Genomic DNA, 23911 nt, shown 5'->3' with positions numbered 1-23911 from the left:
ATTCTCACATTTGAAAAGTTTTGAATCATCAATTATTAGGTATGTTTGTTGATATAATAAGTGATTAACCAGTTTAAGAAATCAAAGATACTGTTAAGATTGGGTTCAGCTTGTAAGTACAGTTAGTAGAATGATGGATAGGCTGTCGGAAAGAGTCGGCTGAGAACTTGGACCGATGCATTGCGTCATTGGGAAGAGGAGCTTTAGTCAGGGTTTCAGGTGTCTACAGGAAGCTTAAAAATCTAGCCAGCCATAATTTAGAATGATGGCAACCTTCTACTAGTGCAAAACAGTAGCTGGGTAAAATATGCAGACCTACTGCCACTCGTCCGCCCATACAACTTCCTGGGGGCATTATGTGTTACATACTTGTCATGTGGTCAACGGCACATTTCATGGGGGTGTAGAGTGGGCATGGGAGGGGAGCTGACTGAGAACAGCCCGTCGAGCCGGGGTTCTTTCGACTAATGATTCGACCGTACAATTCAGGTGGTAATTAATTAGCGAAAATTATTCAGCTAATGGAGAATTGAATGTTGGTCAGCCAAAAGTAACACGTTTAGTTGGGCATCATTCTTAGTATCAAAAAAGAAGCAGCTTCTTACATAGGTTCATTTCTGATTGCCACTTTATGGCTTCTGGTTAATGTGCTCAACAAAAAGGCATTCTTAGCCAAAGTACAGATGTGCAAAAAAGACATGCACATCTTTTTATTATTGTAGGACTTTTCTTTTGTCAACCATATCTGCATTAGTGTTTTTATAAAATCCTCTCTTCAACACAATACTGGCCTCAATTTATTGATACCAGTGTCGATTATATAAGTCTGGTTGGTGCTACAGGTTCTTTGAGCGGGAGTTACTTATAAATATTGAAAGATAAGGCATCGATATTGTCGCTAATTTGAACTTCATATTGATTGACTAAGTGTGTCTGGGTGAGCATTTGTCGTAAGCTCAAAAACACCAAATGCAAACCATTTCCTGGACCCCAGAGGACTTTTCTTGATGTTCTGCCAACATTTGTCTCCTTTAATGTAATGCTGAAGGGGCTTGTTTCACAAATGACAATGTACGCTCACCACTTCAGTGTAGAATCAATGGTGTTAGGATAACAAGCACGTTTAACCTACAGATCTCTTGCTTATTTTGTAGATTTAAAATTGAGTACACACGGCCAAGAGAAGCACCATTTTTCAGGAAAACCCCCCGCTTTTTTTTTTTTTTTTTTTTTAACACCACCAGTAAACAGCTTGTCTAAAGGAGGTGTTCTGAACACGTTTGAATGACGGCTGTGTCGTATCACTCGGTGATAAAGATGAGCAAAAGCCGCAGTTATTTATATGTAAATGTTAGAGCTTTTAGGTATTGCAGGAATAATTTGCAGCGTATCATTGGATCTGGTTATTATTCTGTCTCGCACACGCATTCTAAAGGTGGCTCTCATTCTGCCAGGTGTGAGGGAAGGTGAACGGAGCCTCGAACAATCATCAGTGTAGAGATAGGGAACCACTTTCCCCCCTGAGAGCACTCTGGCTGATACATCCCCCTCAGTCCTGCGAAATAGCTAGGAAAGAAGAGAGAAAAGGGAGGGAAACTCCTTCACTGAGCGCCTCATTAAGACTGGGATGAGCGCAGGAATACTTGAAGTGAGAGAGAGAGGGTGATAAAGAGCGAGGTGAAGAGACAAAGTCTGTGGGGATTTGTGGATGAAGAAAATATAAGAGTAAGCTGTTTATGGGGGGATTGGGCTGCGATGGCATTTCAACACTTATGTAGAGAGCACTAGTTCATCACTGCCTGGTCCAGCTGGCTGCTTCTGTCACACCACCCCATGAGATTTTTTAAATTTAGTGTCCTTTGAATTAGCCCAAATATGTTCTGCAGTTGTCATTTTGCTGCATTTGCAGATTAGTGTAGTTAAAGGTCCTGCACTGATCAAAATCCCTGTGCTCTTGTGTCCCTTATTTTTGTGTTCTGCAAACTTGAAAGTCTTCCGCCTGCCCTGATTGGGAATAGATCATTGACTGTTGAGAGACCTCTCACTGAAAGTGGTTATATGCCACTTTTTATTTAAAGCAGAGAAGTTAAGCAGCCATGCATTTGCCAACACAACCATTTGTTCCGTATCATGCTTTGTTTTGTGAATCAAGAACATCAGCTGAACTCATCGAGGGGCCAAACTTGCTCCATGATGATTTGACCTGATATTTTTTTTGTTCAATGAGCACAATGTGGATATTTCTATGTCTCCATAGGTGACAGTCTGGAAGTCCACTTTAGGAAATGGATATCATTGTACCATCACTGGGAATACAACCCCATTCAGATAGTTATTTGACAATCGAATAAACAGAATTTTGCAAAGTATTCTTTACGTTTAAACGTGACTGTCGTGATGGCTTTGCACCTGGCCTGCTGTATATTTGTGTGAACTGAAAACTGCAGTGCTTTGGAGTACAGTGGCAACTCCCGTGAGGATAAGAGCACAGCCGTATGTGTGCATCAGTAGTTTTTGGACAGCAAGCACGAGGCCATTGGGCAGCGAAGCAGTGCCCTTGCTGGCTATTTTCTTTCTGTGCTCCACAAAGGTACTCTGTCTGACCTCCACAGGTCCTTAATGCGTCCTTTGATGAAGCCCCGGTTCATTTGCACTTACGTCTGTCACCAAAAACTGTTTGAGATCTTTACTGATCTTGTTTGGCCGGTGGTAGAGTAAAGTAGATCATGAGGTGAAGTCTACACAGAACACCACTCATGGTCCATCATTACATCTTGTAAGGGCGTCCTACTACCTGCCCAAAAACTCCAGCACTCTCAGTTACAGGCTGATTTCACCAGAGTTTGACACAACAGACCTTATCAGACATTTGAACGTGAGTTATTTAGAGAAATTTGACAATTTTCAAAGTTGGCTGGCACTAAAGACGAAACAACGGAACTGCTTAGCGGCTCAAGTGCCCCTCAGTCAGCTGTGTTTTTTGTGTCTGTCTGTTAACCTAATGCAGAATAAATCCTGAGGGCTGGCTGATTTGAATTAATAATAGGCTGATTTCCTCTGCAGGTACTTGCTGGTAGTTTTAGGGTGGTCCAAACCTATGAGCATGTTCAGTCAGCAGGAGCTGCCCCCTGTAGAACCCTTTTCAGGGTTGGTTTTAGGAAAGAAAAAAAAGTACCTTCTGCAGGGTAGGTTCTTCTTAGCAGTTCCTAGCTAATGCAGGAGCGCATAACCTAGAAAGTGGCAGGACTCTTTTTTTTTTCTAATCAGTATTCACTGCTTTCCCGTAAAGCAAACTGGCAACAGAGTGCTGAACTCTATCTCAAAGCATGTGGACTGTATTTGAACACTGAATTGAATCCTATAAGCCTCCAGCAATCAATGTCAACTCTTTGTTTTCCCAATTTGTCAACCTGAATACAATACATTTTCTTGTACCATCGTTTTTCACCCAAACCCTCTTGGGTGTGTAAAATGCAAATCTTCTTCTTCCCCAGTAAAGCCATAATTCCTCATTTTACTAAAACTGCCTTAAACCCTTTGTACATTTCTAATTTACTTTGTTTGATACCCCAGACAGAGGTGAACAACATAGAGAAGACGTTATCATGAATTTTTTATGATGAATAAGACAAAGACAGAGTGCATTTTTTTTTTTTTTTTTTTTTGACAGCGGTTTCCTTTAAAGTAAATTTGAGTGCTTTACTCCTTGGAATAGTTAAGCAGTCGCTTTGCTTTTAAATGAGAATGGCGCTCTGGGAAAACAGCCATAACCCGACAGTACAGCAGAGTATTCTGCAGGCATTCTTTTGCACATGTTGATAGCATAAGTGATGTATTCAGGGAACTATTGATTTGTACGGAGCTTTTACAGTTTGATGTGGGCTTTAGTGGTGTAATGGAACCTTAAGACACAGATGTACCGCAATTGTATGTCCCACACCAATCCATAAAGTAGAAGCGCTGGTAGCAGTAATGCTGCTTTTGTAGTCAAAATATACAGTAAATTCACATCAGATTCTAACCTTGATTTACAGGAAGTCAAAGTTGCGACAAGGCTTTTAGAAATACAGTTCTAATTTTGTCTGTATACTTACGCTAAAGTGCAATTCAGGCACATCCAGCTATTGATTTATTCAGTGCACTCCCAAAGAGTCCATGGAAAGTGTTGCACAGCTGACCTGAACTGATAAGTCTAAATAACATAATTTATTGATTGACACAAAGTATCACTCAGTTGAACTTTACTGCCATTAAATAACACAATTAAATGTCAATGCAAGACAGCAAAACTTGCTAAAAAAAATATAGAACATCCAACTAGAAGTGACTTCTTAAAGTCTTCTCAGGTTCTGACCTCTCAAATGGAAAGTTTTGCTCTTTTTGAGATGTTTTTATGATTTTTCGTGTCATTGGGTTTGTGACTGCTTTTCAAATGAAAGAAGAGACCTGAAAATGTCATTTTGAGCAGCAGTGACAGGTGACACTTTTGACAGTTTTTTGTAAATTGAATAAAAAGCAATTATTTTATTTTATATAAAAAAATAAAAAAATACAACAAAAAACCCCAAACATGTTTTGTGTGATTTGGCCCAATGCAAGTATGCCAATGTTATATAACTGAGGCAAAGTGATGAAGCCTTGGGGAACTTCTCAAAGATGCAGCATGACCAAAAGAGACATAATGGTTCCCATCCTGAACATAGTACTTAAACCACTTTATATTGTGCCTGAGAGTCCAGCCTATTTTCCCTCTGTCTCTTGATGTATTGTGTGATTAATCATGGCGGGCTGCCACAATGTCATGGTATATACAGTATTCAACAGTACACTACTGTGCAACATCACTTCAATGTCAAATGATTCAAAAATATATCAGCTAAGTTAAACAGTTGGGTATTTGCTCTTATGTAAAATTTAAAATCTACCAGTTTAGATTTACTACATTAAAAATACATGATACACAGTTGGGACTCACAGCAAAAATCTTCCTTGGCACAGAGGATACCAAATGTTCTGCCATTCCACAGATTATTTTTTCTGCTCTTTGCTTTAGGGGTTGCCTTGCTCTGCCTTTTTTCTTTAAAATAGCCCAAAGATGTTCTATTAAATTGGCCAGGGCATAGTTTTCACCTTGTGCTTCTTTGGAAACTCTTGTGTGATTGTTGGCAGTGTGCTATGGATTTAGATTGATCATGATGGAAATTTTTTGTCTCCTGCAAAGCCTCTGCAGACTGGGAGTCATTCTTGCATTGCCAGTGTTTAGGTATATCTACAGGCATCTCCCCACTACCTTTTGCACTCATGCATCCCCATCGTATCACACTCCTGCTTCTGTGTTTCACTGTCAGGACTATGCATTTACTGTGGCTGTCCCATCTGACTGAACACATTTATTTTGATCTCACCTGACCAAAGATGTACTTCCAATATTCACCAGGTCTCTTTTCATGTAGTTATAGAAGTTGATGTTGACAATGTTGGAGCTGTCACAGAAACTCTTGATTTTCAGTACCAGGTCTGAAGCACTTGATCATCTGTTTCTCAGACCTAGATTGTGAAAGTAGTGCTCTGTTTGTGATGTTGTTCTACAAGGATGGCCGTTTTGACTCTGATTAATGGTGCTGTGGCTCATTCTATACCTCCTGATTACTGCTGCAACTGCACGTGTCGACTGATTTTTAGTTGCTCACTGATTGTCCTGTATCCTTTTTCTATCCTTATGAAGCCTCACAGTCAGATTTTATTTATTTTTTTCCCATGTTGAATTTGTTTCCATGATGCAGATAGACACAACTGATCGAGCTAAAACTGAGAAATTTCTGCTGTTCGCGGGTCATTTTATAACCAAGTCGACGCAATTCGACTTCGTGAAATCACAGGTGTGTTTTCTTTTTTTTCTTTTCTTGCAGAGTAAATACTGTTCATCTGAGAAATAATGCAAACATTGAAAGGTTATACGATTTAGAATTGTTTGATATTTTAAGTGATATTGCACAGTACTGTTTACTGATGTGTTGAGTTTTGCCAGTGCTAACAGAATCGACTTTAAGCAACGCAAGACTCATTTACATAACATCAAATATCAAATATAAAAACAGAAAATATATTGCACAACAGAGTTCTGAAAGAATCGGACAGTTGCAGACTGAGTGGGACAGGAAAGCAAGGCAATTGGTTCACGCTGCGACTGTTGTCCGTCTACTAGCGTCTTGGCTCACGCTTCTGAAGACACAGATCACAAAAAACGAGTTCTCACTTTGTGCAGGATTTTTTTTTTTTTTAATGAGGCTGCAAGCTGCATCAGAAGTAAGAGCCCTCAATGCCCCGCGAAAAGGAAGTGGCTACGCTGGCATACACCACTCGCTGCACCGTCGCCAACTTTTAGCGCTTGATGTTAGCGATGCACAAGTTGTGAATATATTTGATCGAGTTTCTTAGAGTGTTCAGTCTCAGTTTGGGGAAAACTGACACTCCTGCCTGTCTCTCCATCTGAGTTTCTGTCTTTTGCCGTGCTACAAATTTTCCACCACCATCCCCAGTTTCACAAGAAGTTCCCAAAGTGGGTTAAGAAAAAAAAAATAAAAATAGCGTTATCCATTCACATTCAATCGAGCACTGGATGGCAGAGAAAAGGTGGCGTCTTAGTTCTCTGTAGACTGGGCATTAACCCCAGAGGAAAGAAGAAGAGGAAGAGATTCAACTCTTGAGTAGGACTGCGTATGTGTGATATGAAACATTAAAGCAGCAGCAATGCAAACAGGTCAGAGTTGTCATTACAGGCAGTATCTGTTGTCAGAGAGGGCACGGTATAGATGGTAATAGGGCAAACAGAGGTGAATCTGAATCCGATAACATAAAGCAGCTGATTGGCCTCCTCCGTTGAAATTACCCACTTTATCTCTTCCCTTTTTTTTTTTACTCCCTGTAGAGCCCTCTCCACTACTTTTATAAAATGAATCCGCACACAGTCATTTCTCAAGAAGATAAAGTATTTGCAGTGTATTATTCCTCCTTTCTCTGCCCACCCCTCTTCCCCCATCCTCTTTCCCTCTCTCTCTATCTTTCAGCTGCTGGAGTAGCTGACAGATATAGATTCTGCCTCTCATTGTTTTTCCTCAGCACCCTGCAGTGATAGCTCGCCGGGCGAGTGCCGGGTGTGTGCGCAAATCCTCCAGCTTTGTCTCTTGATGTTCGGCTGAGAGTCCATCAGGGTCCACAGAGGAAAAGAGAGAGTAAATAAATAAATAAAAAAAATTGATAAGATAAGTTTAGAAGGTGTGTATGAAGTATGGAGGAGGACAGGATGTTGGTTCTTGAATGACTAAACAAAGAGAAGATCAAATAAGGACAGACTGTTTGAACAGGACATGTTCATACTTTGTGTTTTTTGGAAGTGAAAGAAGCCTGAATATACACTGACTGGAATGTAAATTGTAGAGACTTGAACAAAACTGGTTTTCTGGGCTGTTATTAACTGCCACTGGGCTATATTCTGATCTTGTGCTTATATGGTTATACATTTTTTTCCAAGATTGCAGTGGAACTTTCCTGAAGGATACGTTGGTTTGTGTGGCACTTTGATCAAGGGTGAAGCTTTACAAAGAAGATGAATCCTTAAGACTTCGGTGATCTAATTTTTCCTTCCGTTCCAGCAGCAGGTCAAAGTTTTCACTGGATGGATTAGTGTAAAAACTTTGGAAGGACATCGTATCATATCAGCTTAAGTGATTTGTATTGATGGTGTTTACTTTAAAGCCAACATGAGATTGATATTGTTTATTCAGAGGGATCACAGAGGGAACAAGGGAACTTGTTGGCAAATTTTACAACAAAGTTTAAATCCACGGCAGTGATGTGCATACAATTCTGTACAGACATTAATGTTCCCCACATAGTGTACTGCACTCAGTCTTTCAAGCTACTTGGCAGAGAGGTTCTTCAGCATTTTGAAAGACTTTCCACAGTTCTTTTGTGGTTTTCGTCTGTCTCAGTGTCTTCTGTTTCTTCACAGAATCCCAGCCCGAGTTCATTGTGCTGGGCTCTTTGTAAGCCCGACCATCTTTTACGGGGCTCCTTGTTGTTCTTGCGGCTGATTGTGCTTTATTACACTGGCTCTATGTTTGGGCTCAGTGTCATGTCGCAGAATGAATTTCAAACGCTTTTTCTGATGGCATTGCACGATGGATAACAAATATACAGATGCACTCTATTTTAATCAACTCTGCTGTTTACACAAGCAGTTAAATGGTTTACGTTTTAATCAGGCAATACTTCCGCAAAAATGACCCAGAATTTATTGTTTTGCTTCAAATCTGTTCTCCTGCATTTTATATTCACAGTCACAGAGTTTGCGTGTTGGGCTCTGAGATCCCAAAAAGTGGATGATGTACAGCTCAGCACCGCGCCTGAACGCCTCCTGTGCAGAAACAGACGGCGGACCGGAGCCGCCGCCGCTTTAACGTGCTGATCACGCTACGCTGTCTGTGCAGACACAGCGCCAGGGATGTGAAATGTTACAAATAACATATTGAATTATCTCCTGGCGTCATAGTCAGACAAAAAACAATTATGTAAAAGTGCCACACAGTCTCATAACCTTTTCATACTCACACTTTATAAACCTCATAAAATACTTTAAAGACTTTGCTGGGCCGTTTAAATATTTTTACACACTGAAAAAAAAAATCTGCAATTTCTTCCCTCATTTTCACGTTTCTGCTTCTTGTTTGAATAAACTACTTACTCCCTATTAGTTCATAACATAAACCTACCACATATCAAAAATAAACGGCACTATTCACTCTTTCTGGCAATATTAGATCTAGGTAACCTAGACCGTCCCGAAAAAAATCAAGATCCAGCGAGTTTAAAAGTAACAGTAGTGAAATTACCGTGAAAATCCCATAGGGCTCTGTGGATTACATTGTACATAAATGGAACATGATGCAGGAACTGATCTGTTCAGCCGTTTGTTTCAACCACTTACACGTCTGTGTGAGCCAGAGATAAGACAAATCACAATCATCCAATATCAGCTTCATTCATCACCACTGTATCGGGCCAGAGGCAGAAATTTCAGAGACGGATATCTGTGAACCTTGGAAAACAGAACCGTAACTGTCTATCTACGAGTTTATTTCTTTCATGTGTTCAGCCATCCTTGGTCAGAGAACAGCGGTCCAGTCTGCAGCATCTGCCCTGCCACCTCATTTCATGTTTTCCAGAACTAGACATTCTATTCACACTCAGAGCTGTCCAGGTCCGTTCAGTCAGCACAATGCAATGATAGCAAGCGTTTTCCTCAGGGATCTGGCTTATGTCTCAATCCCAGACTTATTTATATTGGTTATGGTAACTTTGTTTACCTCCATTTTTAGAGTCTAGCATTACATGGAAACACCTCTGCTGTTGGGAGATGCTTTACAAACACAAACCTTGTTTTCTGTGGCCTGGACAACATCGTCTCAAGGTCCCAGACACAGTTTATATATTTGTCACTGGCAGTGTTCACAAGCGTTGAGTGCCATTTGTATTTTAAAGACTCAAATAGTGATTCTGATTATTGATTACAGGTCTCAAACATTTGAGGGGCAGATAGTTATTGTTACTACAACACTAATATCCAGCTTTTACATGAATGCATGATGAATATGAATCTAATGATATAGTATATGTCACAGGTGACATGTTTCTACATTAAGTAGTTTTATGTTTAATACTATAGTACATTTTTCTGATTTTACTTCCATACATTTACATTTTAAATGCAGGACATTAACGGTATTAGTACTTGTACTAAAAAAAACAAACGGTCCGAGCACTTCCTTCACCACTGACCATCTCTATCAAGGAAAACAAACACATAATATATATGAATGAATAATGTATATGAATTAATAACGTTTCAATGGTTTTTATCAAGTGAGGTTAGCACACCCACAGCCATCAGCACTTTCCCTTTTAGGAAAGTGGTAACTTAAATTAGGGGGTTGTTGTGAGAAGTGAGAAGAAGCAGCATGTTGCTGCAGTCGCAGAAAAATGTAGCTGTAAGGGCAGTAAAGTTACTTTAGTCAGCTGAACTGAGCCTTTAGAAGTCTGTGTGTTTGCGGTCACAAGAGAAATAAAGAGTCACTGTTCATGTAATGTTACTAGTGCTTCCTCCCAAATTCTTCACTGCAGAACTTTGTGAAACGCTTTTTATCGTAAATAAATTTTACCTCAGAAACACACAGCTAGATGAAGTAATCATAACCATCCCTTTTCTTGTTTTTCTGTTTGTATTTACTTTTTCAGCTTTACTGTGGCGATGGCCAATCGGCCCTTGTAATTCCATCCTTGTAAAATCTTGAGCATTTGCTAAATAAAGGCGTTGTAACAAGACAAAAATATGCAGTTCGCCCACGAACCAAACAACTCAGTCACAGATGAGTAGGTTAACTGAGAATAATACTAGACTCATGATTGTAAGAATCTTGGAATTGGGGATAATTACACCAACTCAGTTTTTTTTTTTTAATAAAAAAATCAGCAGGCGTAACACCAGCCTGAAAAACTGGCTCTTAACAATGTGAGTATCAAAATACTGTCTGTTTTTTTCTAAGAGTATTAGAGGTTATCAGAAGTTTTGCAATTTTCCCACAGCATATTGAGATGTTTTATCCATTGTAGGTGGAAAAATTGTAGTCATTACCCTCACACCAGTTAAAGCTGCATTCTACAATCAAGCATCAAGACAGACATGCTGTGACTGTCATTACAGCAGCACATTTCTATGACCCTTCCATTTATGCAGTATTTTCTGGTGTTCACATGTTCTGTTGTGTAATGAACTATTGCCACTCCCTTAGAAGGCATGTTCTTATCGATATGGTGCTACTATGTGCTTCTGCGATGACCTAATTTGCTCATGAAAATCATTAAAGTGCATCTAGTTTATAGGGACTTGGATATTAAAACCTCTGTATGCATTATATGTGGAATACTACTGCATGAATTAAACGTCTTTGAATGTTCACTCAAGCTTGATTTGACATTAATAAGAAAATGAAGTCATGTTATGTTTTATGGATTATTTTTGCCATTAAAATTGACTCCCATAATTGCATATAATGAAATTAGCATATAGAAAGTAAATGCCTCATAAAGAACAAAGACCATGCCTTGTCATGTTACCTCAAATTACTGGCTTCCACTGAATTTTATAGTTTTAGTTCCTGATCCTTAATGGATATCAATTTTAGCACAGCAGGGACTAATTAACTGCTGTGAACGAAAGTGTTTTTAGGTTCAATTATTAAATAATTATTTTTGACATATTCCATCATATACCATATTCCCTTTTGAAATGTTATGAAGGTATTGGTTATAAGCATGTAGATATAGGGGATGTAACGGCACGTGTACATACCCCGAAGTGAGCGTTGTGTACCAAACGATTCTTCCTCGGTTCGACGCGCCCTGTGATCCAATTACTGTCAGGAGTCTATTTATGTCGATGTACTCGCGCTCCCAGAACATTTTGGATGCGAGCCAGTTGTTGTCTATTAGCTATAGCTTGCTAGAAGAGTTAATCTTTAAAGCCGGAAGACACTGCCAGCTGGCAAATATTTTATTATTCTTCCATTGTGTTAACTACATGTTTTAATTAGTTTTCCTGTAGCCAAAACCTGCGACTTCTCTGCTCAAACCGTACGGGTCAATGGACCGACCGCCATGTAGAAATCGCACTAAAATCCACAAGGAGTGATCTCGCCTTGATATGCATTTAATAAAGAAAGCAAGTTGACCCCAGGGGCACATGGTGGGCAACCAGAGCAAAGCTTCTTTGCTCAACTAAGGTTTAGAGTGGCTGGCCTGGACCAGGAATCACTGCACGGGGACTTGACAATGGCCTCTGCACAGACCTCGATGCCAAGTCCTTCAGCCCTCGGAGCAGGCCGCTGGGAGTGCATCGCTTAGGTTGAGGTGGTGAAGGTTGGGAGTGTTTTTAGACAGTAAAGCCGGTCCATATGGTCGATGAGCCTTTAATGGAAGGGCAACCGCTGGTCACCATCTCAGCCTCCACCAGGGAGGTCTGCTGACGCTTACAGAGGCGATGAAAGAGTCAAGCAGCTGCAAACGGGCAAAACTCGGGAGACACCAGGATACTGATGTTGGGCAAAGGGGCTCTTTTGTCGATGGATATGATAGGCTCTTTCTTACCCAGGGGGATACATACTTAGGGTTTTATCACACTACTGAAATTTCTGCTTTGGTTATATGCCTTTATGGTGGTTTGCATGTAATGCCTTTACGTGAAACTATTGAACATTGTATGAAACACCTTTCTTATTACTATTGATGAAGTGTCTATCATTGGTACATGTGTGTTTCTTTACTTGTCTCTGCTGTACCAAAAGCATACTTTGATCATGACTCCAAAACTGAGGGTGATACTGATCCATGAATTTTGTGTACCGTTCCCATATCTAATCATCACCGGCCAATCAGATAAAAGGAGCTCACAGACTCAAATTCAGGATGAAAAGAATTAATGCTAGCTTACTCTATGCTCAGTTTACGTTCAGAGCTGGAATGAAACAGCAAAGAGATTCCATGTAATCAGTGTCACACTTTCTTTAATGACAGACCAAAGTCTAATTTGGATTAAATCATGTAGCACAGTTTGACACAGCCCTCCAGTTTTGTCAGTGTTTTGACTTTTAACTGAGTTCAGAGCAGTGCTCCTCTTTAAATGTGAATTTAAAATCTAGCAAAGTGGGTTGCTGTGCTTTAGGGAGGGCTGTGAGAGGCTGAGCTTCACCTCTTAGCCTTTTTTCCACCATGAGATTTTCAGTTTCTGGAGCTACTAACTCGTAGAGGAGCTGAAAAACTCAGCATATGGAGTATAACACCTTCTTAAACATAAATTGATTTTCTTCAGACCCAGGGGCAGCCATTTTGAAAGACATGCTGAACTGCCTTTCTCAAACTTTGTCCAACTCATCATTCTTCTGCTGCCTCAGAGTGGTTGTGGAGGTCAGAACGCAGTGAAACTTTGAAGACACTCGCTGCTCTGTGCTGCCTCCGCTTTTTCACACAGGCAGTTGTAAAACTATCTGGCAGTATTAGCAGAGCGGTAATAGGTGACAAGTCGGAGAGGCGGGTGAAGAGCACGACATAAAAGGAAACATTTAAAAGATCATTTACCATAGAGAGTTCTATCTCTGTTTCTGACTGTGAACGGATGCCCCGAGGTTGGTGTTTGAGAGGGCGGATAAGACGGTGTATCCAATGAGCGCTTTGCTAAACTGGGGAACGAGGTTTAGGTTCTTGGTTAGAGGAACGGCTCCTCTTTCTTATCCTCATCAATCCATACATCCATCCATCCATCCACTGCCGTCGTCACTTCATTCTTCTCCAGTAGAATGGGGGGCGATCACTTTACCGAACACGCTTGTACCTCAAGACGGACACACTCACACACACCGTCACGCAATGGTTTTATAATTGAAAAGCTTCACCGGAGACTGTGTGGAGGTGTTCTAGCCAGGAGAAGTGAAGTGAAAAAAAAAAAAAGAACCAACGATTTGTTGACTTGAGGGTGGGGTATCGTATCCGCCTGGTGTTTATTAAGCGCCCCAAAGCTTCGTGGAGCTGCAGCTGATCATTCAGGGGGAGCGCCGTGATGGAGAGCCTCATCCCCCTCCAACCTCTAATGCCTCTGCTCAAGCTATTAGCCAGCCTTAATGTTTTCTGCAGAGAGGATGCCATAATGACTGAGACTCCAGACCAATGTGTCATTTGTTGGTTTTGGCAGTGAATGAATATTAAATGCAGATGTTTGCGTTTTCTGGGCCAGATCTAGGGCACTGCCACAAACACTCTCCTGACCCTGTTTGAAAAATGGAGCAAAAGTAAGATGTGAAGTGTTTTGAAGATGTAAAGGCTTGAAAAATATGTGAAAAAGTCCGAGCCTTTAAGGAGTTTGGAGATGGATTTACACGTTCAGGTATCATGTGCAGTTTCTGTCTCTACCAATCAATAGCAAGCAATACAACTGTTTGTGACTTTGCACTGTATCTGAGCAAATGTCCTTTTTTTTCTCATCGCAAATCAATGCCATGCCTCTGCCATTAGAATACTTTCATAAGCTCAGAGTGAACACTGCAATAACCATCATTTTCCATATAAATTCAAGTGGAATGAGTGGGCATCCTTTTTCTCTGAGCTATATGCAGCGGTGGGGGCTTGTATTGTGGGAGGAGAGCGGAGCGCCGCTGAAGCTTAAGTACATGTACAAATGTTGAATCTCAATTGAATTGTGGCATCCATGCTGTGTGGCACTTTCAACAACCATGATCACTGTGGGTAATACGTGCAAAACTTAAGGGTTATCACACAGCTGGAGAAGGTGTTGCTTAGCGTGATAACTATTTGGAATTTTGAGCTCACCCAAACTGCAGTAAGTGCTTTTTGCCTCCAGCTCTTTAAAGAGTACTCCAACAATTTAGCATTGTAACCCTTTACCAGTGTCACACTCTCAGTGGAAACTCACTTCTTTCTAACTCCACTCTGACTTTTTTCCCGTTAAAACTTCCCTGTCAGCTGCAACCGATGCCGACTTGAGGACATTGATCAGACTTCACACAGCTCCCTCTGTAGGCACTAGAAGTGTCATACAACGCTTTTCAAATATGCAAAAGTGCTCCCCAACACTTGGAAACAGTCTTTAATGGATAAAACCTGTGGGGTTTCCCCTTAGTATGACAACTCAAGCTGGATGTATTGCCTCTCTGAACTGCGTGTCAGATGGTCAAATAGAAGTCAGAAGTCCCTCCCCAGCCACTGTTGTGATGTCGCATATGGGATTTAATGTCTACAACCGGATGTAGCACTACTGGGGATTTTATGAAAATGGTGTCTGTCATCTTGTTTTGAAATGATATTGCATTGCTTTGATATTGGTCAGGACAGCAGCTAGCAGTTATTTTCAGCAAACTGCAATGTTTTCAGTAGTCCAAGGGGATGTCTACATATGTCTTATTTGCTTGCATGTCTTGAACCTTGATTATACCTGCTTGTGGACAAACACAAGGACAGCTGCTCACACCACAGACGCACAGTTGCCGTTATCTTGCTCATTTTTAAATGTGCTATATGAATAAAATTGACCTTCACCTTGACTTTCTACGTCCACTTGGAGGACTCCATTCTGTAGAGCAATAGAGCATATGGACCATTTCTCTTGTAACATAGTACATGCGGACATAAATTATAGGCTGCATGTATGAAGGGGTTCACGCAGAGTCTTGCAGACTAGGGAAGGTGATGTAATGTATGTCAAGCAGACCCTAGTGGACCATCATGCACATGTGGACCTGGACAGTGTAACGCTGGCCTCAACTGTGATAGAAATCAAAGGACGGCAACAAAAATGTACTTTGGAGAAACTGCAACCACAGAATAGTTTTTGATTGCTATGTGGCCTAATCAATTAACAGTAGGGAATGGTTTTCGATTTCAAGCTTAGATCTGAGTGATTTTTTCTAACAAAGCTGCATGCCATAGATGAGTAGTTCAAGGACCGTTGGAAAGTTGATAATCCAATTTCTGACTCTGATAAGTGCTGTAATTTTGGCAGTTCTTTACAAGATAAGATGTCTTTTAAACCTGCCAGTGGGATTCAGAGGGGTAGTAATGATAATCAAGCAACTAAAATAAGAGATAGTTAAGCGTGCATGTTTTTTGTTGCATATCTTTGGCAAGCGATTAAGTTATTGGCTCTTTTGTCCATCTCTCCATTCCTCTGCTGTTTGTTTGACTGAAATAGCACAAACAAAAAGAAAAAAAATCCAGATCTGGATTTAGAAGAATTTGTATTGAATGAGCAGTTGGCAGGTGCTGGTTAATCTGTGACTAATTCAGCACTTTCTGTATTTGCTTTAAAAACGAACAAACAAAAAAACACTTCCAGTTGTTTGCCAGTGGAAAGATGATATTTTGAAGCAGGACTTATTTAGTTTGCATTCACAGTAGCGTGTGCTCTAGTAGTTAAAGCTTGATAGCGCAACAGTGGAATTTATCACAGCTCTGCGCAGTAAAGGACGGTCAAACACCAGTGAGGCATTTATCTGAAAAATGAAGAGCTTCAAGAGATATGAAACTGCTAAAGTGAAAGCATACTTTGTCGTTTGGAAATGGCTGCGACTTTCTGGCTGCGAGTCGTTGAATCAGCCGCTTGTACCTACAAGTCCGTACGGCATGGTTGAGGACACTTACCCAAACAGTTTGGTCCTGGTGGGTCACCAAACCTCCTGATGTGGGGATGCAGTGGAAATACAAATGAGCACAGCATGGGGAGCGTGTGCAATACCATGCCAGAGAGGGGAAAAGAGGTTTGAAAAAACAGCATCGACTTCACAAGCAAGCACAGACATGCATTTTTTTTTTCCATTCCACTCTGTTCAACTCATTATTTTTGCCTTCCCCTTTTCTGAAATCCTCAAATGTCACAGAAATGTTTCCCCCTCCCTGTCTGTAGCAATTCCAGGCCAAGTGCTGCTGACATTTTATGGATTCCTTTCAGCGCTATCAGCGATTAATGGTGACCTTTGCTGGGGAGGAGCTAAAGCATTTGATCTTCTTCAACCTGAAGAAACAAGGCTATCACCATTTGATTTCAAAAGACGAACTCACCTCGGGGTGCATTTATGATATCGAGCATCTACCATAACAAATTCTGTGGCTTACCAGTTTCTCTTTTGCTGAGCCTTTGTGGAGGTGGTTTTTAGCTATGCAGGCCGCACAATGCACAAAGCACACTTGACAATGAGAGAGCTTAATGGATTACTGCACAAACGTGTACAAAAGAGTGAATGACGAACGCCTTTCAGGGCTCTGTGGGAATTCAGATCCTTTTAGGAGCATATGTGACAAGAACATGGCAGAGGCCTGTGGTGACTTGCAAGGCTCCCTCGCTGGGCACTATTGTTAAAGCGGTGTGATGGATGTACTCTGTGGGCTCTTAGCCCAGTTAGATGCTAGCTAAAAGGGTAAATGGCTAAGAGAGCAGTCTTGCTCCGCAGGGAGTTCGGTTGTGTGTTCTCAGATCTGGCACCATAGAATTTCAAGGCCACTTAACGGTTTCAAATTCAGACATATCCTATCCAGTGCTCTTTGTTTCCTATATGTCTGTCAATTGACATTACACATCATTTTGTATTGCGAAAGAACACTATACACTGTGCACAGTACAGTCAGCTTTAGTGCTTCATTTACATCACATATACAGCACAACAAAAGTGAGTACACCACTGAGATTATTGATTCAAAATTGTATGAGTTTATAGTGATTTTTTTTAACAGTAGGGCATTTTGTCTTATGTCAAATTAAAAACTAGCTAAAAATAAATTACTAAATTAAATATACCCGCCCCATAGGAGGAACTTAGTGCAGCAGATGTCAGTAAACTTTTCATTAATGAGATTTGAATCGTTTATTTTTTCAACACTTTTCTTCTATCCTATTTTTGAAATTATTGCCTTAATAAATTCAAATTAAACCTTTTTCTGCTGGTCTTCGCTAAAAGCATGTCACTAAAATGATTATTCATTATTGATACAAATTGCAATGAAACATTTTATAGTTACACATTTTTCAGCTATATTGCTTAACCCTATAGAATTTATCGTCACTGGTGCACAAGGGTGGGAATGTTGCCACAAAAAGCAGATTTAAAGCTCCAGAATACATGGAAATACTGACAGATGATTACACATGATAGGCTTATTTGCATTTTATCAACTCAAGGGGTGAATTTTCATTTAGATGTAAAACTCCTGCCTTCCAGCTTTAAAGAACTCATCAAAACTCAAGGCTAAATAAAAAAAAAACTAGTAACCTTGGTACTTTGTAAATCCAAAACAAAAAAAACAAAAAAACAAATATAAATCAAACCAGAACATTTCGAGGACCGCCCCAATTGCAGACCAAGAGTTCCCTCTGCTGCGGAGAAGAAATTCATTAAAGCCTCGGAAATCAACAGTTAGCAGCTGCTCAGATTAGAGTCGAAATCAATGCTTCCAACAAGCCTAAATGTAAGACAGTGTAATCCAGTGAACCGAATCAATCTGACATTCCTTGTAGGCTGTTCTGCAATAACACCTGACTGTGTGTGTTAGTGTGATGTCATGTAAAGTGTTGTCTTTGCTCCACCAACCGCTAACAATATCTCCAAGGTACCCAACAGCCTGGACTACAGAGCAGATTTACCATCCATGTCATGCAGATTGAAGATCAAGTCTCAGTTTCTGTGTGTGGCTCATTAGCTGCTTGGAGCGGGCTGATTGGATCCTATGTGGCAACCAAAAAGTGGAAGATGGCAGGCTGCATTGTTCCACTGAGGAATAATTAAGACATACAATTCACGTGCTCTTTGTGGTGCGAGGTTAATAACCATGTTTTGTATTCCCTGGCTGATTATTGATTCTCTTCACTGGCTTTTGGAAAGTAAACTCAGACAGTTAGTTGGCCCCTGGTTTCACAGCCTTCTCTGTTATTCGTCTGGTAAACATGGAACGGGAGGTCATTGCTACACCTTGTCTCGTTGTCTTCTTTCATGGGTGGCCAACTGTGTGTTTCTGCGTGTGTGCTTGATGTAGTGCTTGATAAACTGCAGACTGAGGTCTTAATAATTCCATTAAACTCCAGCTTTATATTGCACCTTGTTCTGTCTTCGAGATGATATCAGCTAATTGTTCCCCAGAGTTGAAATGAAACTTCTTAAAACCCCCACTGTCTGTTCTGTTCAGCCTTTTCCTGCTAAAATACAACAGTGATGTTCTAGTGCTATCTGTGATAAAATGCGTATCCAGCCAGGGCCGACGTGTATGAATCACCCCCTTTCAAATTCGACGTCCGGAGAAGTGTTTTTGTCAATTTGAAGTGAGCTCATGATTCATCCGAGTAAATCTAGTCATCCTGTAGAGATTCTTGCTCAGTGAAAATGGGAGCCATTATTCCACAGAACCGCACTGGTGCATCGACTCAAATCAGCCCAGCAAGATAAATGCTGAAAAAGAACCCGAGAAAAATAATAGCTTTCAAATGATTGTGCCATTATTTATTTTCAGCTTTTAATTAGTTGTTATGAAGATGGAGCTGACTCTATCAGCAGAAGCCAGATAAGTGTTGTTCAGGGGGGAACCAGAGGAGAAGTAGCTCCCCCAAAAGAGACCTGAGCTTCCCCCAGATTTCTCAGAATAACTAATAAATATTAGCATTTGTACTGCTGCAGTAAAAGATATACAGTACATTACATATAAAGGGAGTACACCTTGTATCCCTTAAATTTCAAAGTAGAATTTTTACAGATATATTCATAAGACGATATTGAAAATACATTTCCCAAAGTAAAATCAAACAAAAATGACACTGGCACACTTAAAAATGACCAGACCTTTCTCTAGTTTGGAACTACAAGCTGTGGCTGTCGACCTATCTGCTCCATGCAGGTAACCGTTCTCAACGAATTGCCAGAATTACTGAAAAATACGACGGTGTTCTTTTGAAAAGATGGAAAAGGATAAAGGAAGATTCACAACCAACTAAAAATCAAAGTAAAAGAGCCATAAAAAAAGCACTTGCCGTAGCAATCAGGAGGTATAAAATGAGTCATAGTACCACTAATCAGAGACACTGTGGCTGTCCTCCGGAAATAACGGCATGGACGCTGCACTACTTACACAATCTAGCTCTGAAAATTGGATGAGCAAGTGCTTCAGAATTGGCACAGGGGTTATCAGTGGAAATGGAAGTTTCTGACACAGCTCAGGCAGTGTGAAAGACATTGCATGGCATCGTAAGGACAGCATTTGAATTCGGCACTAAAAAGAAGCTAAAAAGAAAGAGAAGAAGCCTAATGAATGGTGGTCTTTGTCAGATGCAATGAGACGAGTTAAGTTTGTTTGGTTTAAATGGAGTCCCGCATGTTTGGCATGAATTGAGCCAGGACTACCACAGTGAATTCATAGTCCTCACAGTGAAGCATGGAAGTGGGAGTGTAATGATATGGGACCTTCATGAGTGCAAAAAACTGAGGGGAGATGACATTTATAGGTGGCAACATGAATGCGTTTGGATGTACTAAAACGCTGGATGACAAGATGACTCCCAGTCTGCCAAAGCTTAGCTGTAAAAGAAGAAACACACTGTCGAAATCACACAAGAGTTACGAAAGAGCAAAAAAGTGAAAACTATGATCTGGCCAAGTATGTAGTCTGTCTTAAATCTAATAAAACATCTCTGGGGTGTTTTAAAGAGCAAGAGAAAGCAACACAACCCCTCCAGCAAAGAGCAGCTGAAAAAAAAGAAGATTGGCTGAACATCCCTCCGGAAATTGTGTAACACTGTTATCCGTCATGCTGAGGACGATTGATTCAACCAAAATAAAGTTAGACGGACCAGGTATGGGGAAAAACAAAGAAAAAGGATTTGAATCTCACTAATGTACAGACTATTGTCAGATTATCTTCCAACTGTGGGGAATGATTTTAAAATAGTAAATCTAAACTGTATGGTTTTACATAAGAGCAAATACTGTTCAACGTAGAAGTACTTACTCTAAAGTTTTTTCGGTATAATTTGACACTTAAGTTATGTATGTATGTTTGTGTACTGTAGCTATTGTGGGTGGATTTGGTGTTTAGATCAGTGATTCGCAATGACCAGCTACTTGAGCTCACCCCCGAACAGCACACTCACTTCACCGGCTTCTGTCTCATTTCTGCTTTGCATTAGTCCATCTGAGTCAGTCAGCGTGCAGTGAAACTTTAGCTCCACCACCTGATCACACACCTTTTGCGAAGAAGGTTTTTCTTTCATGTCAGTCACTGCGATTTTCCACGCAGTGACACATTCATTACGAAACAAAGAAGTTATGAAACGAGAAATGGGCTGAGATTTGTCGCCAAGCGGTGCGCGTCAGTGTTGGCCACTTTAACAATCAATAGTCAATTGTTAAAAATGAATTAAATACATGTTGTTGGAAGCTAATTAGCTCTGCTCTCTGCTGCTTTCTGCTGTGTGACAGCCAACTCCCAGCCTGGGTTTGAAGAGCGGCGGCATAATCAAGTTTAGTAAAATACAACCATATTTATGCACAATCTTATCAATCCGTCGAAAAGAATGCATATTTCTGTGTTTATCAAGAATCTAGACGTTATTTAATGACCACAGGAGTTCAGGATTTGCCTCCAGGAGATCGGTTAGCAAAGATTGTATGATAAGTGGTTTTCAGACTGTCTTGAGTCTGATGTGACGATATCAGCGTCTGATTTTTGACAGACTGATCTGTCAGCCAGCAATGTACTGTTGTGATTAATTACAAAGTGAACATACAACATGATTGATCAGTCAGTCTCCTGCAGAGCTGAATCACGCCGCTTCTGCTGCATCTCATCATGTTATCAGTGTAATTACTAGATTATATCTAAACAGCTGCCTCGATCATCAAATACGTGGCCTTTGCCGCGAGATGTTTTGCCGCTATTCGTTCACCCTGAAACTTAATAAGCCAAATGTTGTAAAAACAGTGGAAGTAATTTCATCTGATGTTACACAGCACCTCACACCGCCGCTGATAAACCGTCAGTGTCCCTGGAGTTTATGTGATATCAACAAAGCTGCCATGTAATACCTTGTTTGTCAGCCTTCTTAAACTAAAAATGAATAGCTTTCATGAGAGTACAGGTCATGGTGCACTGTTCATTTGCCTTTTTTTTTTTTTTTCCTGTGACGAAGAGACACTACACTCTGCGGCAAATTGCCCCCAGTCTATGTAAGTGGTCCCGCATCATATTAATCTCCCTCCTGCTTTGTGTTCTCCAGAGCTGCGCAGGGGAAGGACAGTGACGGCGCAGTGGCTTTCTCAAGGCCGAACCAAGAGGGATGCTGAGACTGCGACACAGGTCAGATATCTCATCAGCTTTCGGTGACCTTTTGCTTTACTGACACTGACCCTCATGCCGAGAGAAAAGAAAGATAGTTTAAATGTTTGTGAATTTCGATATCTGCCTGGAGTAAAAGTCTAAAATCAGCTTGTTGCTCCAAGAACCTGCAGCGCGTATTACATCTAGCAGTCATTCTTCTGTGACCCAACATGTAAAATCCAGGCTATGGGGTACAAAATCAACAGGCCTCCTCCATACTGTGTCTTAACATGTCTAGTGACAACTGCTCTACCTGCCTTGAATTGCCCCGAGGGGACAATTAAAGTTTTTTTTTTAATTGAATTGAATTGAGCACCACCCCTTTGAATTTATATCACCTTAGCAGCTTAAATATTTAATCACTGCAGACGACCTCAGCTGCAACATGCTTTCTTTTATTTATTTTTTAACCCACCTTTGTCACCGTCTGGGTTTATGGACGATTGAAGGACGTCTTTTCTGGCGCTTCCGTGCTTTTATCCTGGGGGGATGCTTGACTCGGTAGTGTGATTATTGATATGGCGTTTTACTGCCTTCATTTTCAGCCCACACGCTGCCTCATCCTCCGCAACCTCCACACTGGTCGGCATGCAGTTACGAGTGCACACACATATGCAGGTGGAGGGATGAGCACATTAAAGACTATGTGCCCTTTAGAAAAATGATGAGGAGGGTAGAAGTTCTTCACCAGAATTCAATAGCAGTCAAAAGAACAGAGAGTTTTAACTTAGCACAGCATATTCCAAAAATGATTAACAACAGGACATGCACAATAGAAGGCTTAGTTTGTAAAGCTGTCCTTAAAGGTAACTTCGGGTAGAGCGCAGGAAATGAATAGCTTAGTGTAGCAGCTTTACCATGGAATCATAGAGTAATCTGACAGTGCCTTGACATTGCATGGATCCTGATGCCGAGTACACAACAACTCAAACCTGCCAGCGAACAGTTGTCAGGATGTGTGAGATTGCCAGTGAGAGCAGGAGGAAACCTGAAAGCCATAACAGTGGCAGCAGCTAAAAATGAACCTGCAGTTGCATGATACAAACAACTGTCCAAGATAGAAGTGATGTGGATATCTCGAGGACTTCATTGAACAATGTCCTCAAAAATCACTTTTCAGGGTCAGGCTTAACCTAACACAAAGTTTGGATTAGTTCCAGTTAGAGCATTTTTAACAGTAATGACATACTGGGTTGCATGTGTTATTATTTCAGTCTAATCTTTTCGGATTATCTTGAAAGATCGCAGTAGATTAGATAGATTAGGTATTAAATGCTTTCGGTGTATAGGTTAAGGCTAGCATGTTTGATACCATAATAATAAATCATCCAAATGCATTTTAACATAAACTCTTAAATAACAAAAATGTTGCGTACACAATATACTGCCATGTATGTGTTGATTTTGTAACTTCAGCCATCATAGAAATTTGTGTGTGGAACGCGGCTACCGAAAGATGCTGCTGTTGTAGTTCACATTATGTCACAGTAACATTTTAGAAAGCGAATGTTAGCCGGCTTTCCACTCCAGGAAGTCACCGCAAGGACGAGGTGGTGTTAATGTTTACCGGAACTACCCCGTATTCCACCCTTTTAATCTTTCTTTTTCCACTACTGCGTGGAACCCGACAGTTTTACTCGCGATATCAACTCAGAGTGGACCAAAACAATGACAAATACTCATGACTGGACACAATTTCAGTCCTATGAGCATGTAGAAAATAGAACAAAGGAGGGTTTGATATGTTAGTCCACATGATGAATCTTACATTGTTAATTGCAATAATTTAGAGAAGACAGCTATTCAATGAGGCCGTCAAGGGGGCAGAAATAATGCTGCATGTTGTTGTTCTCCTCTCCGAGTTAAATCAATCAGCATCAGGACCCACACAGCAGAGGTTCCACAGGGGTGGTTCCTGTAGTTGGAACACACTCAAAGGTTC

The 23911-nt window shown here is 40.7% G+C and overlaps 1 protein-coding gene across 1 annotated transcript in view; it reads left to right on the top strand.

Annotated features, from left to right (window-relative positions):
- LOC103361635 (disintegrin and metalloproteinase domain-containing protein 19-like) overlaps positions 1 to 23911 on the top strand; it is a 186355-nt gene that overhangs the window by 13210 nt on the left and 149234 nt on the right. The window contains exon 2 of the mRNA XM_008287770.1: positions 21869 to 21948. Coding sequence (XP_008285992.1) covers positions 21869 to 21948 — 80 coding nt within the window. The remainder of the gene's footprint in view (positions 1 to 21868; positions 21949 to 23911) is intronic.

The sequence above is a fragment of the Stegastes partitus genome, unplaced genomic scaffold (assembly GCF_000690725.1).
Source record: "Stegastes partitus isolate 25-593 unplaced genomic scaffold, Stegastes_partitus-1.0.2 Scaffold519, whole genome shotgun sequence".
In the NCBI taxonomy this organism is placed as follows: Eukaryota; Metazoa; Chordata; class Actinopteri; family Pomacentridae; genus Stegastes; species Stegastes partitus.
Note: the sequence above shows the minus strand (reverse complement) of the source record. Positions and strands in the feature narration are given on the sequence as shown.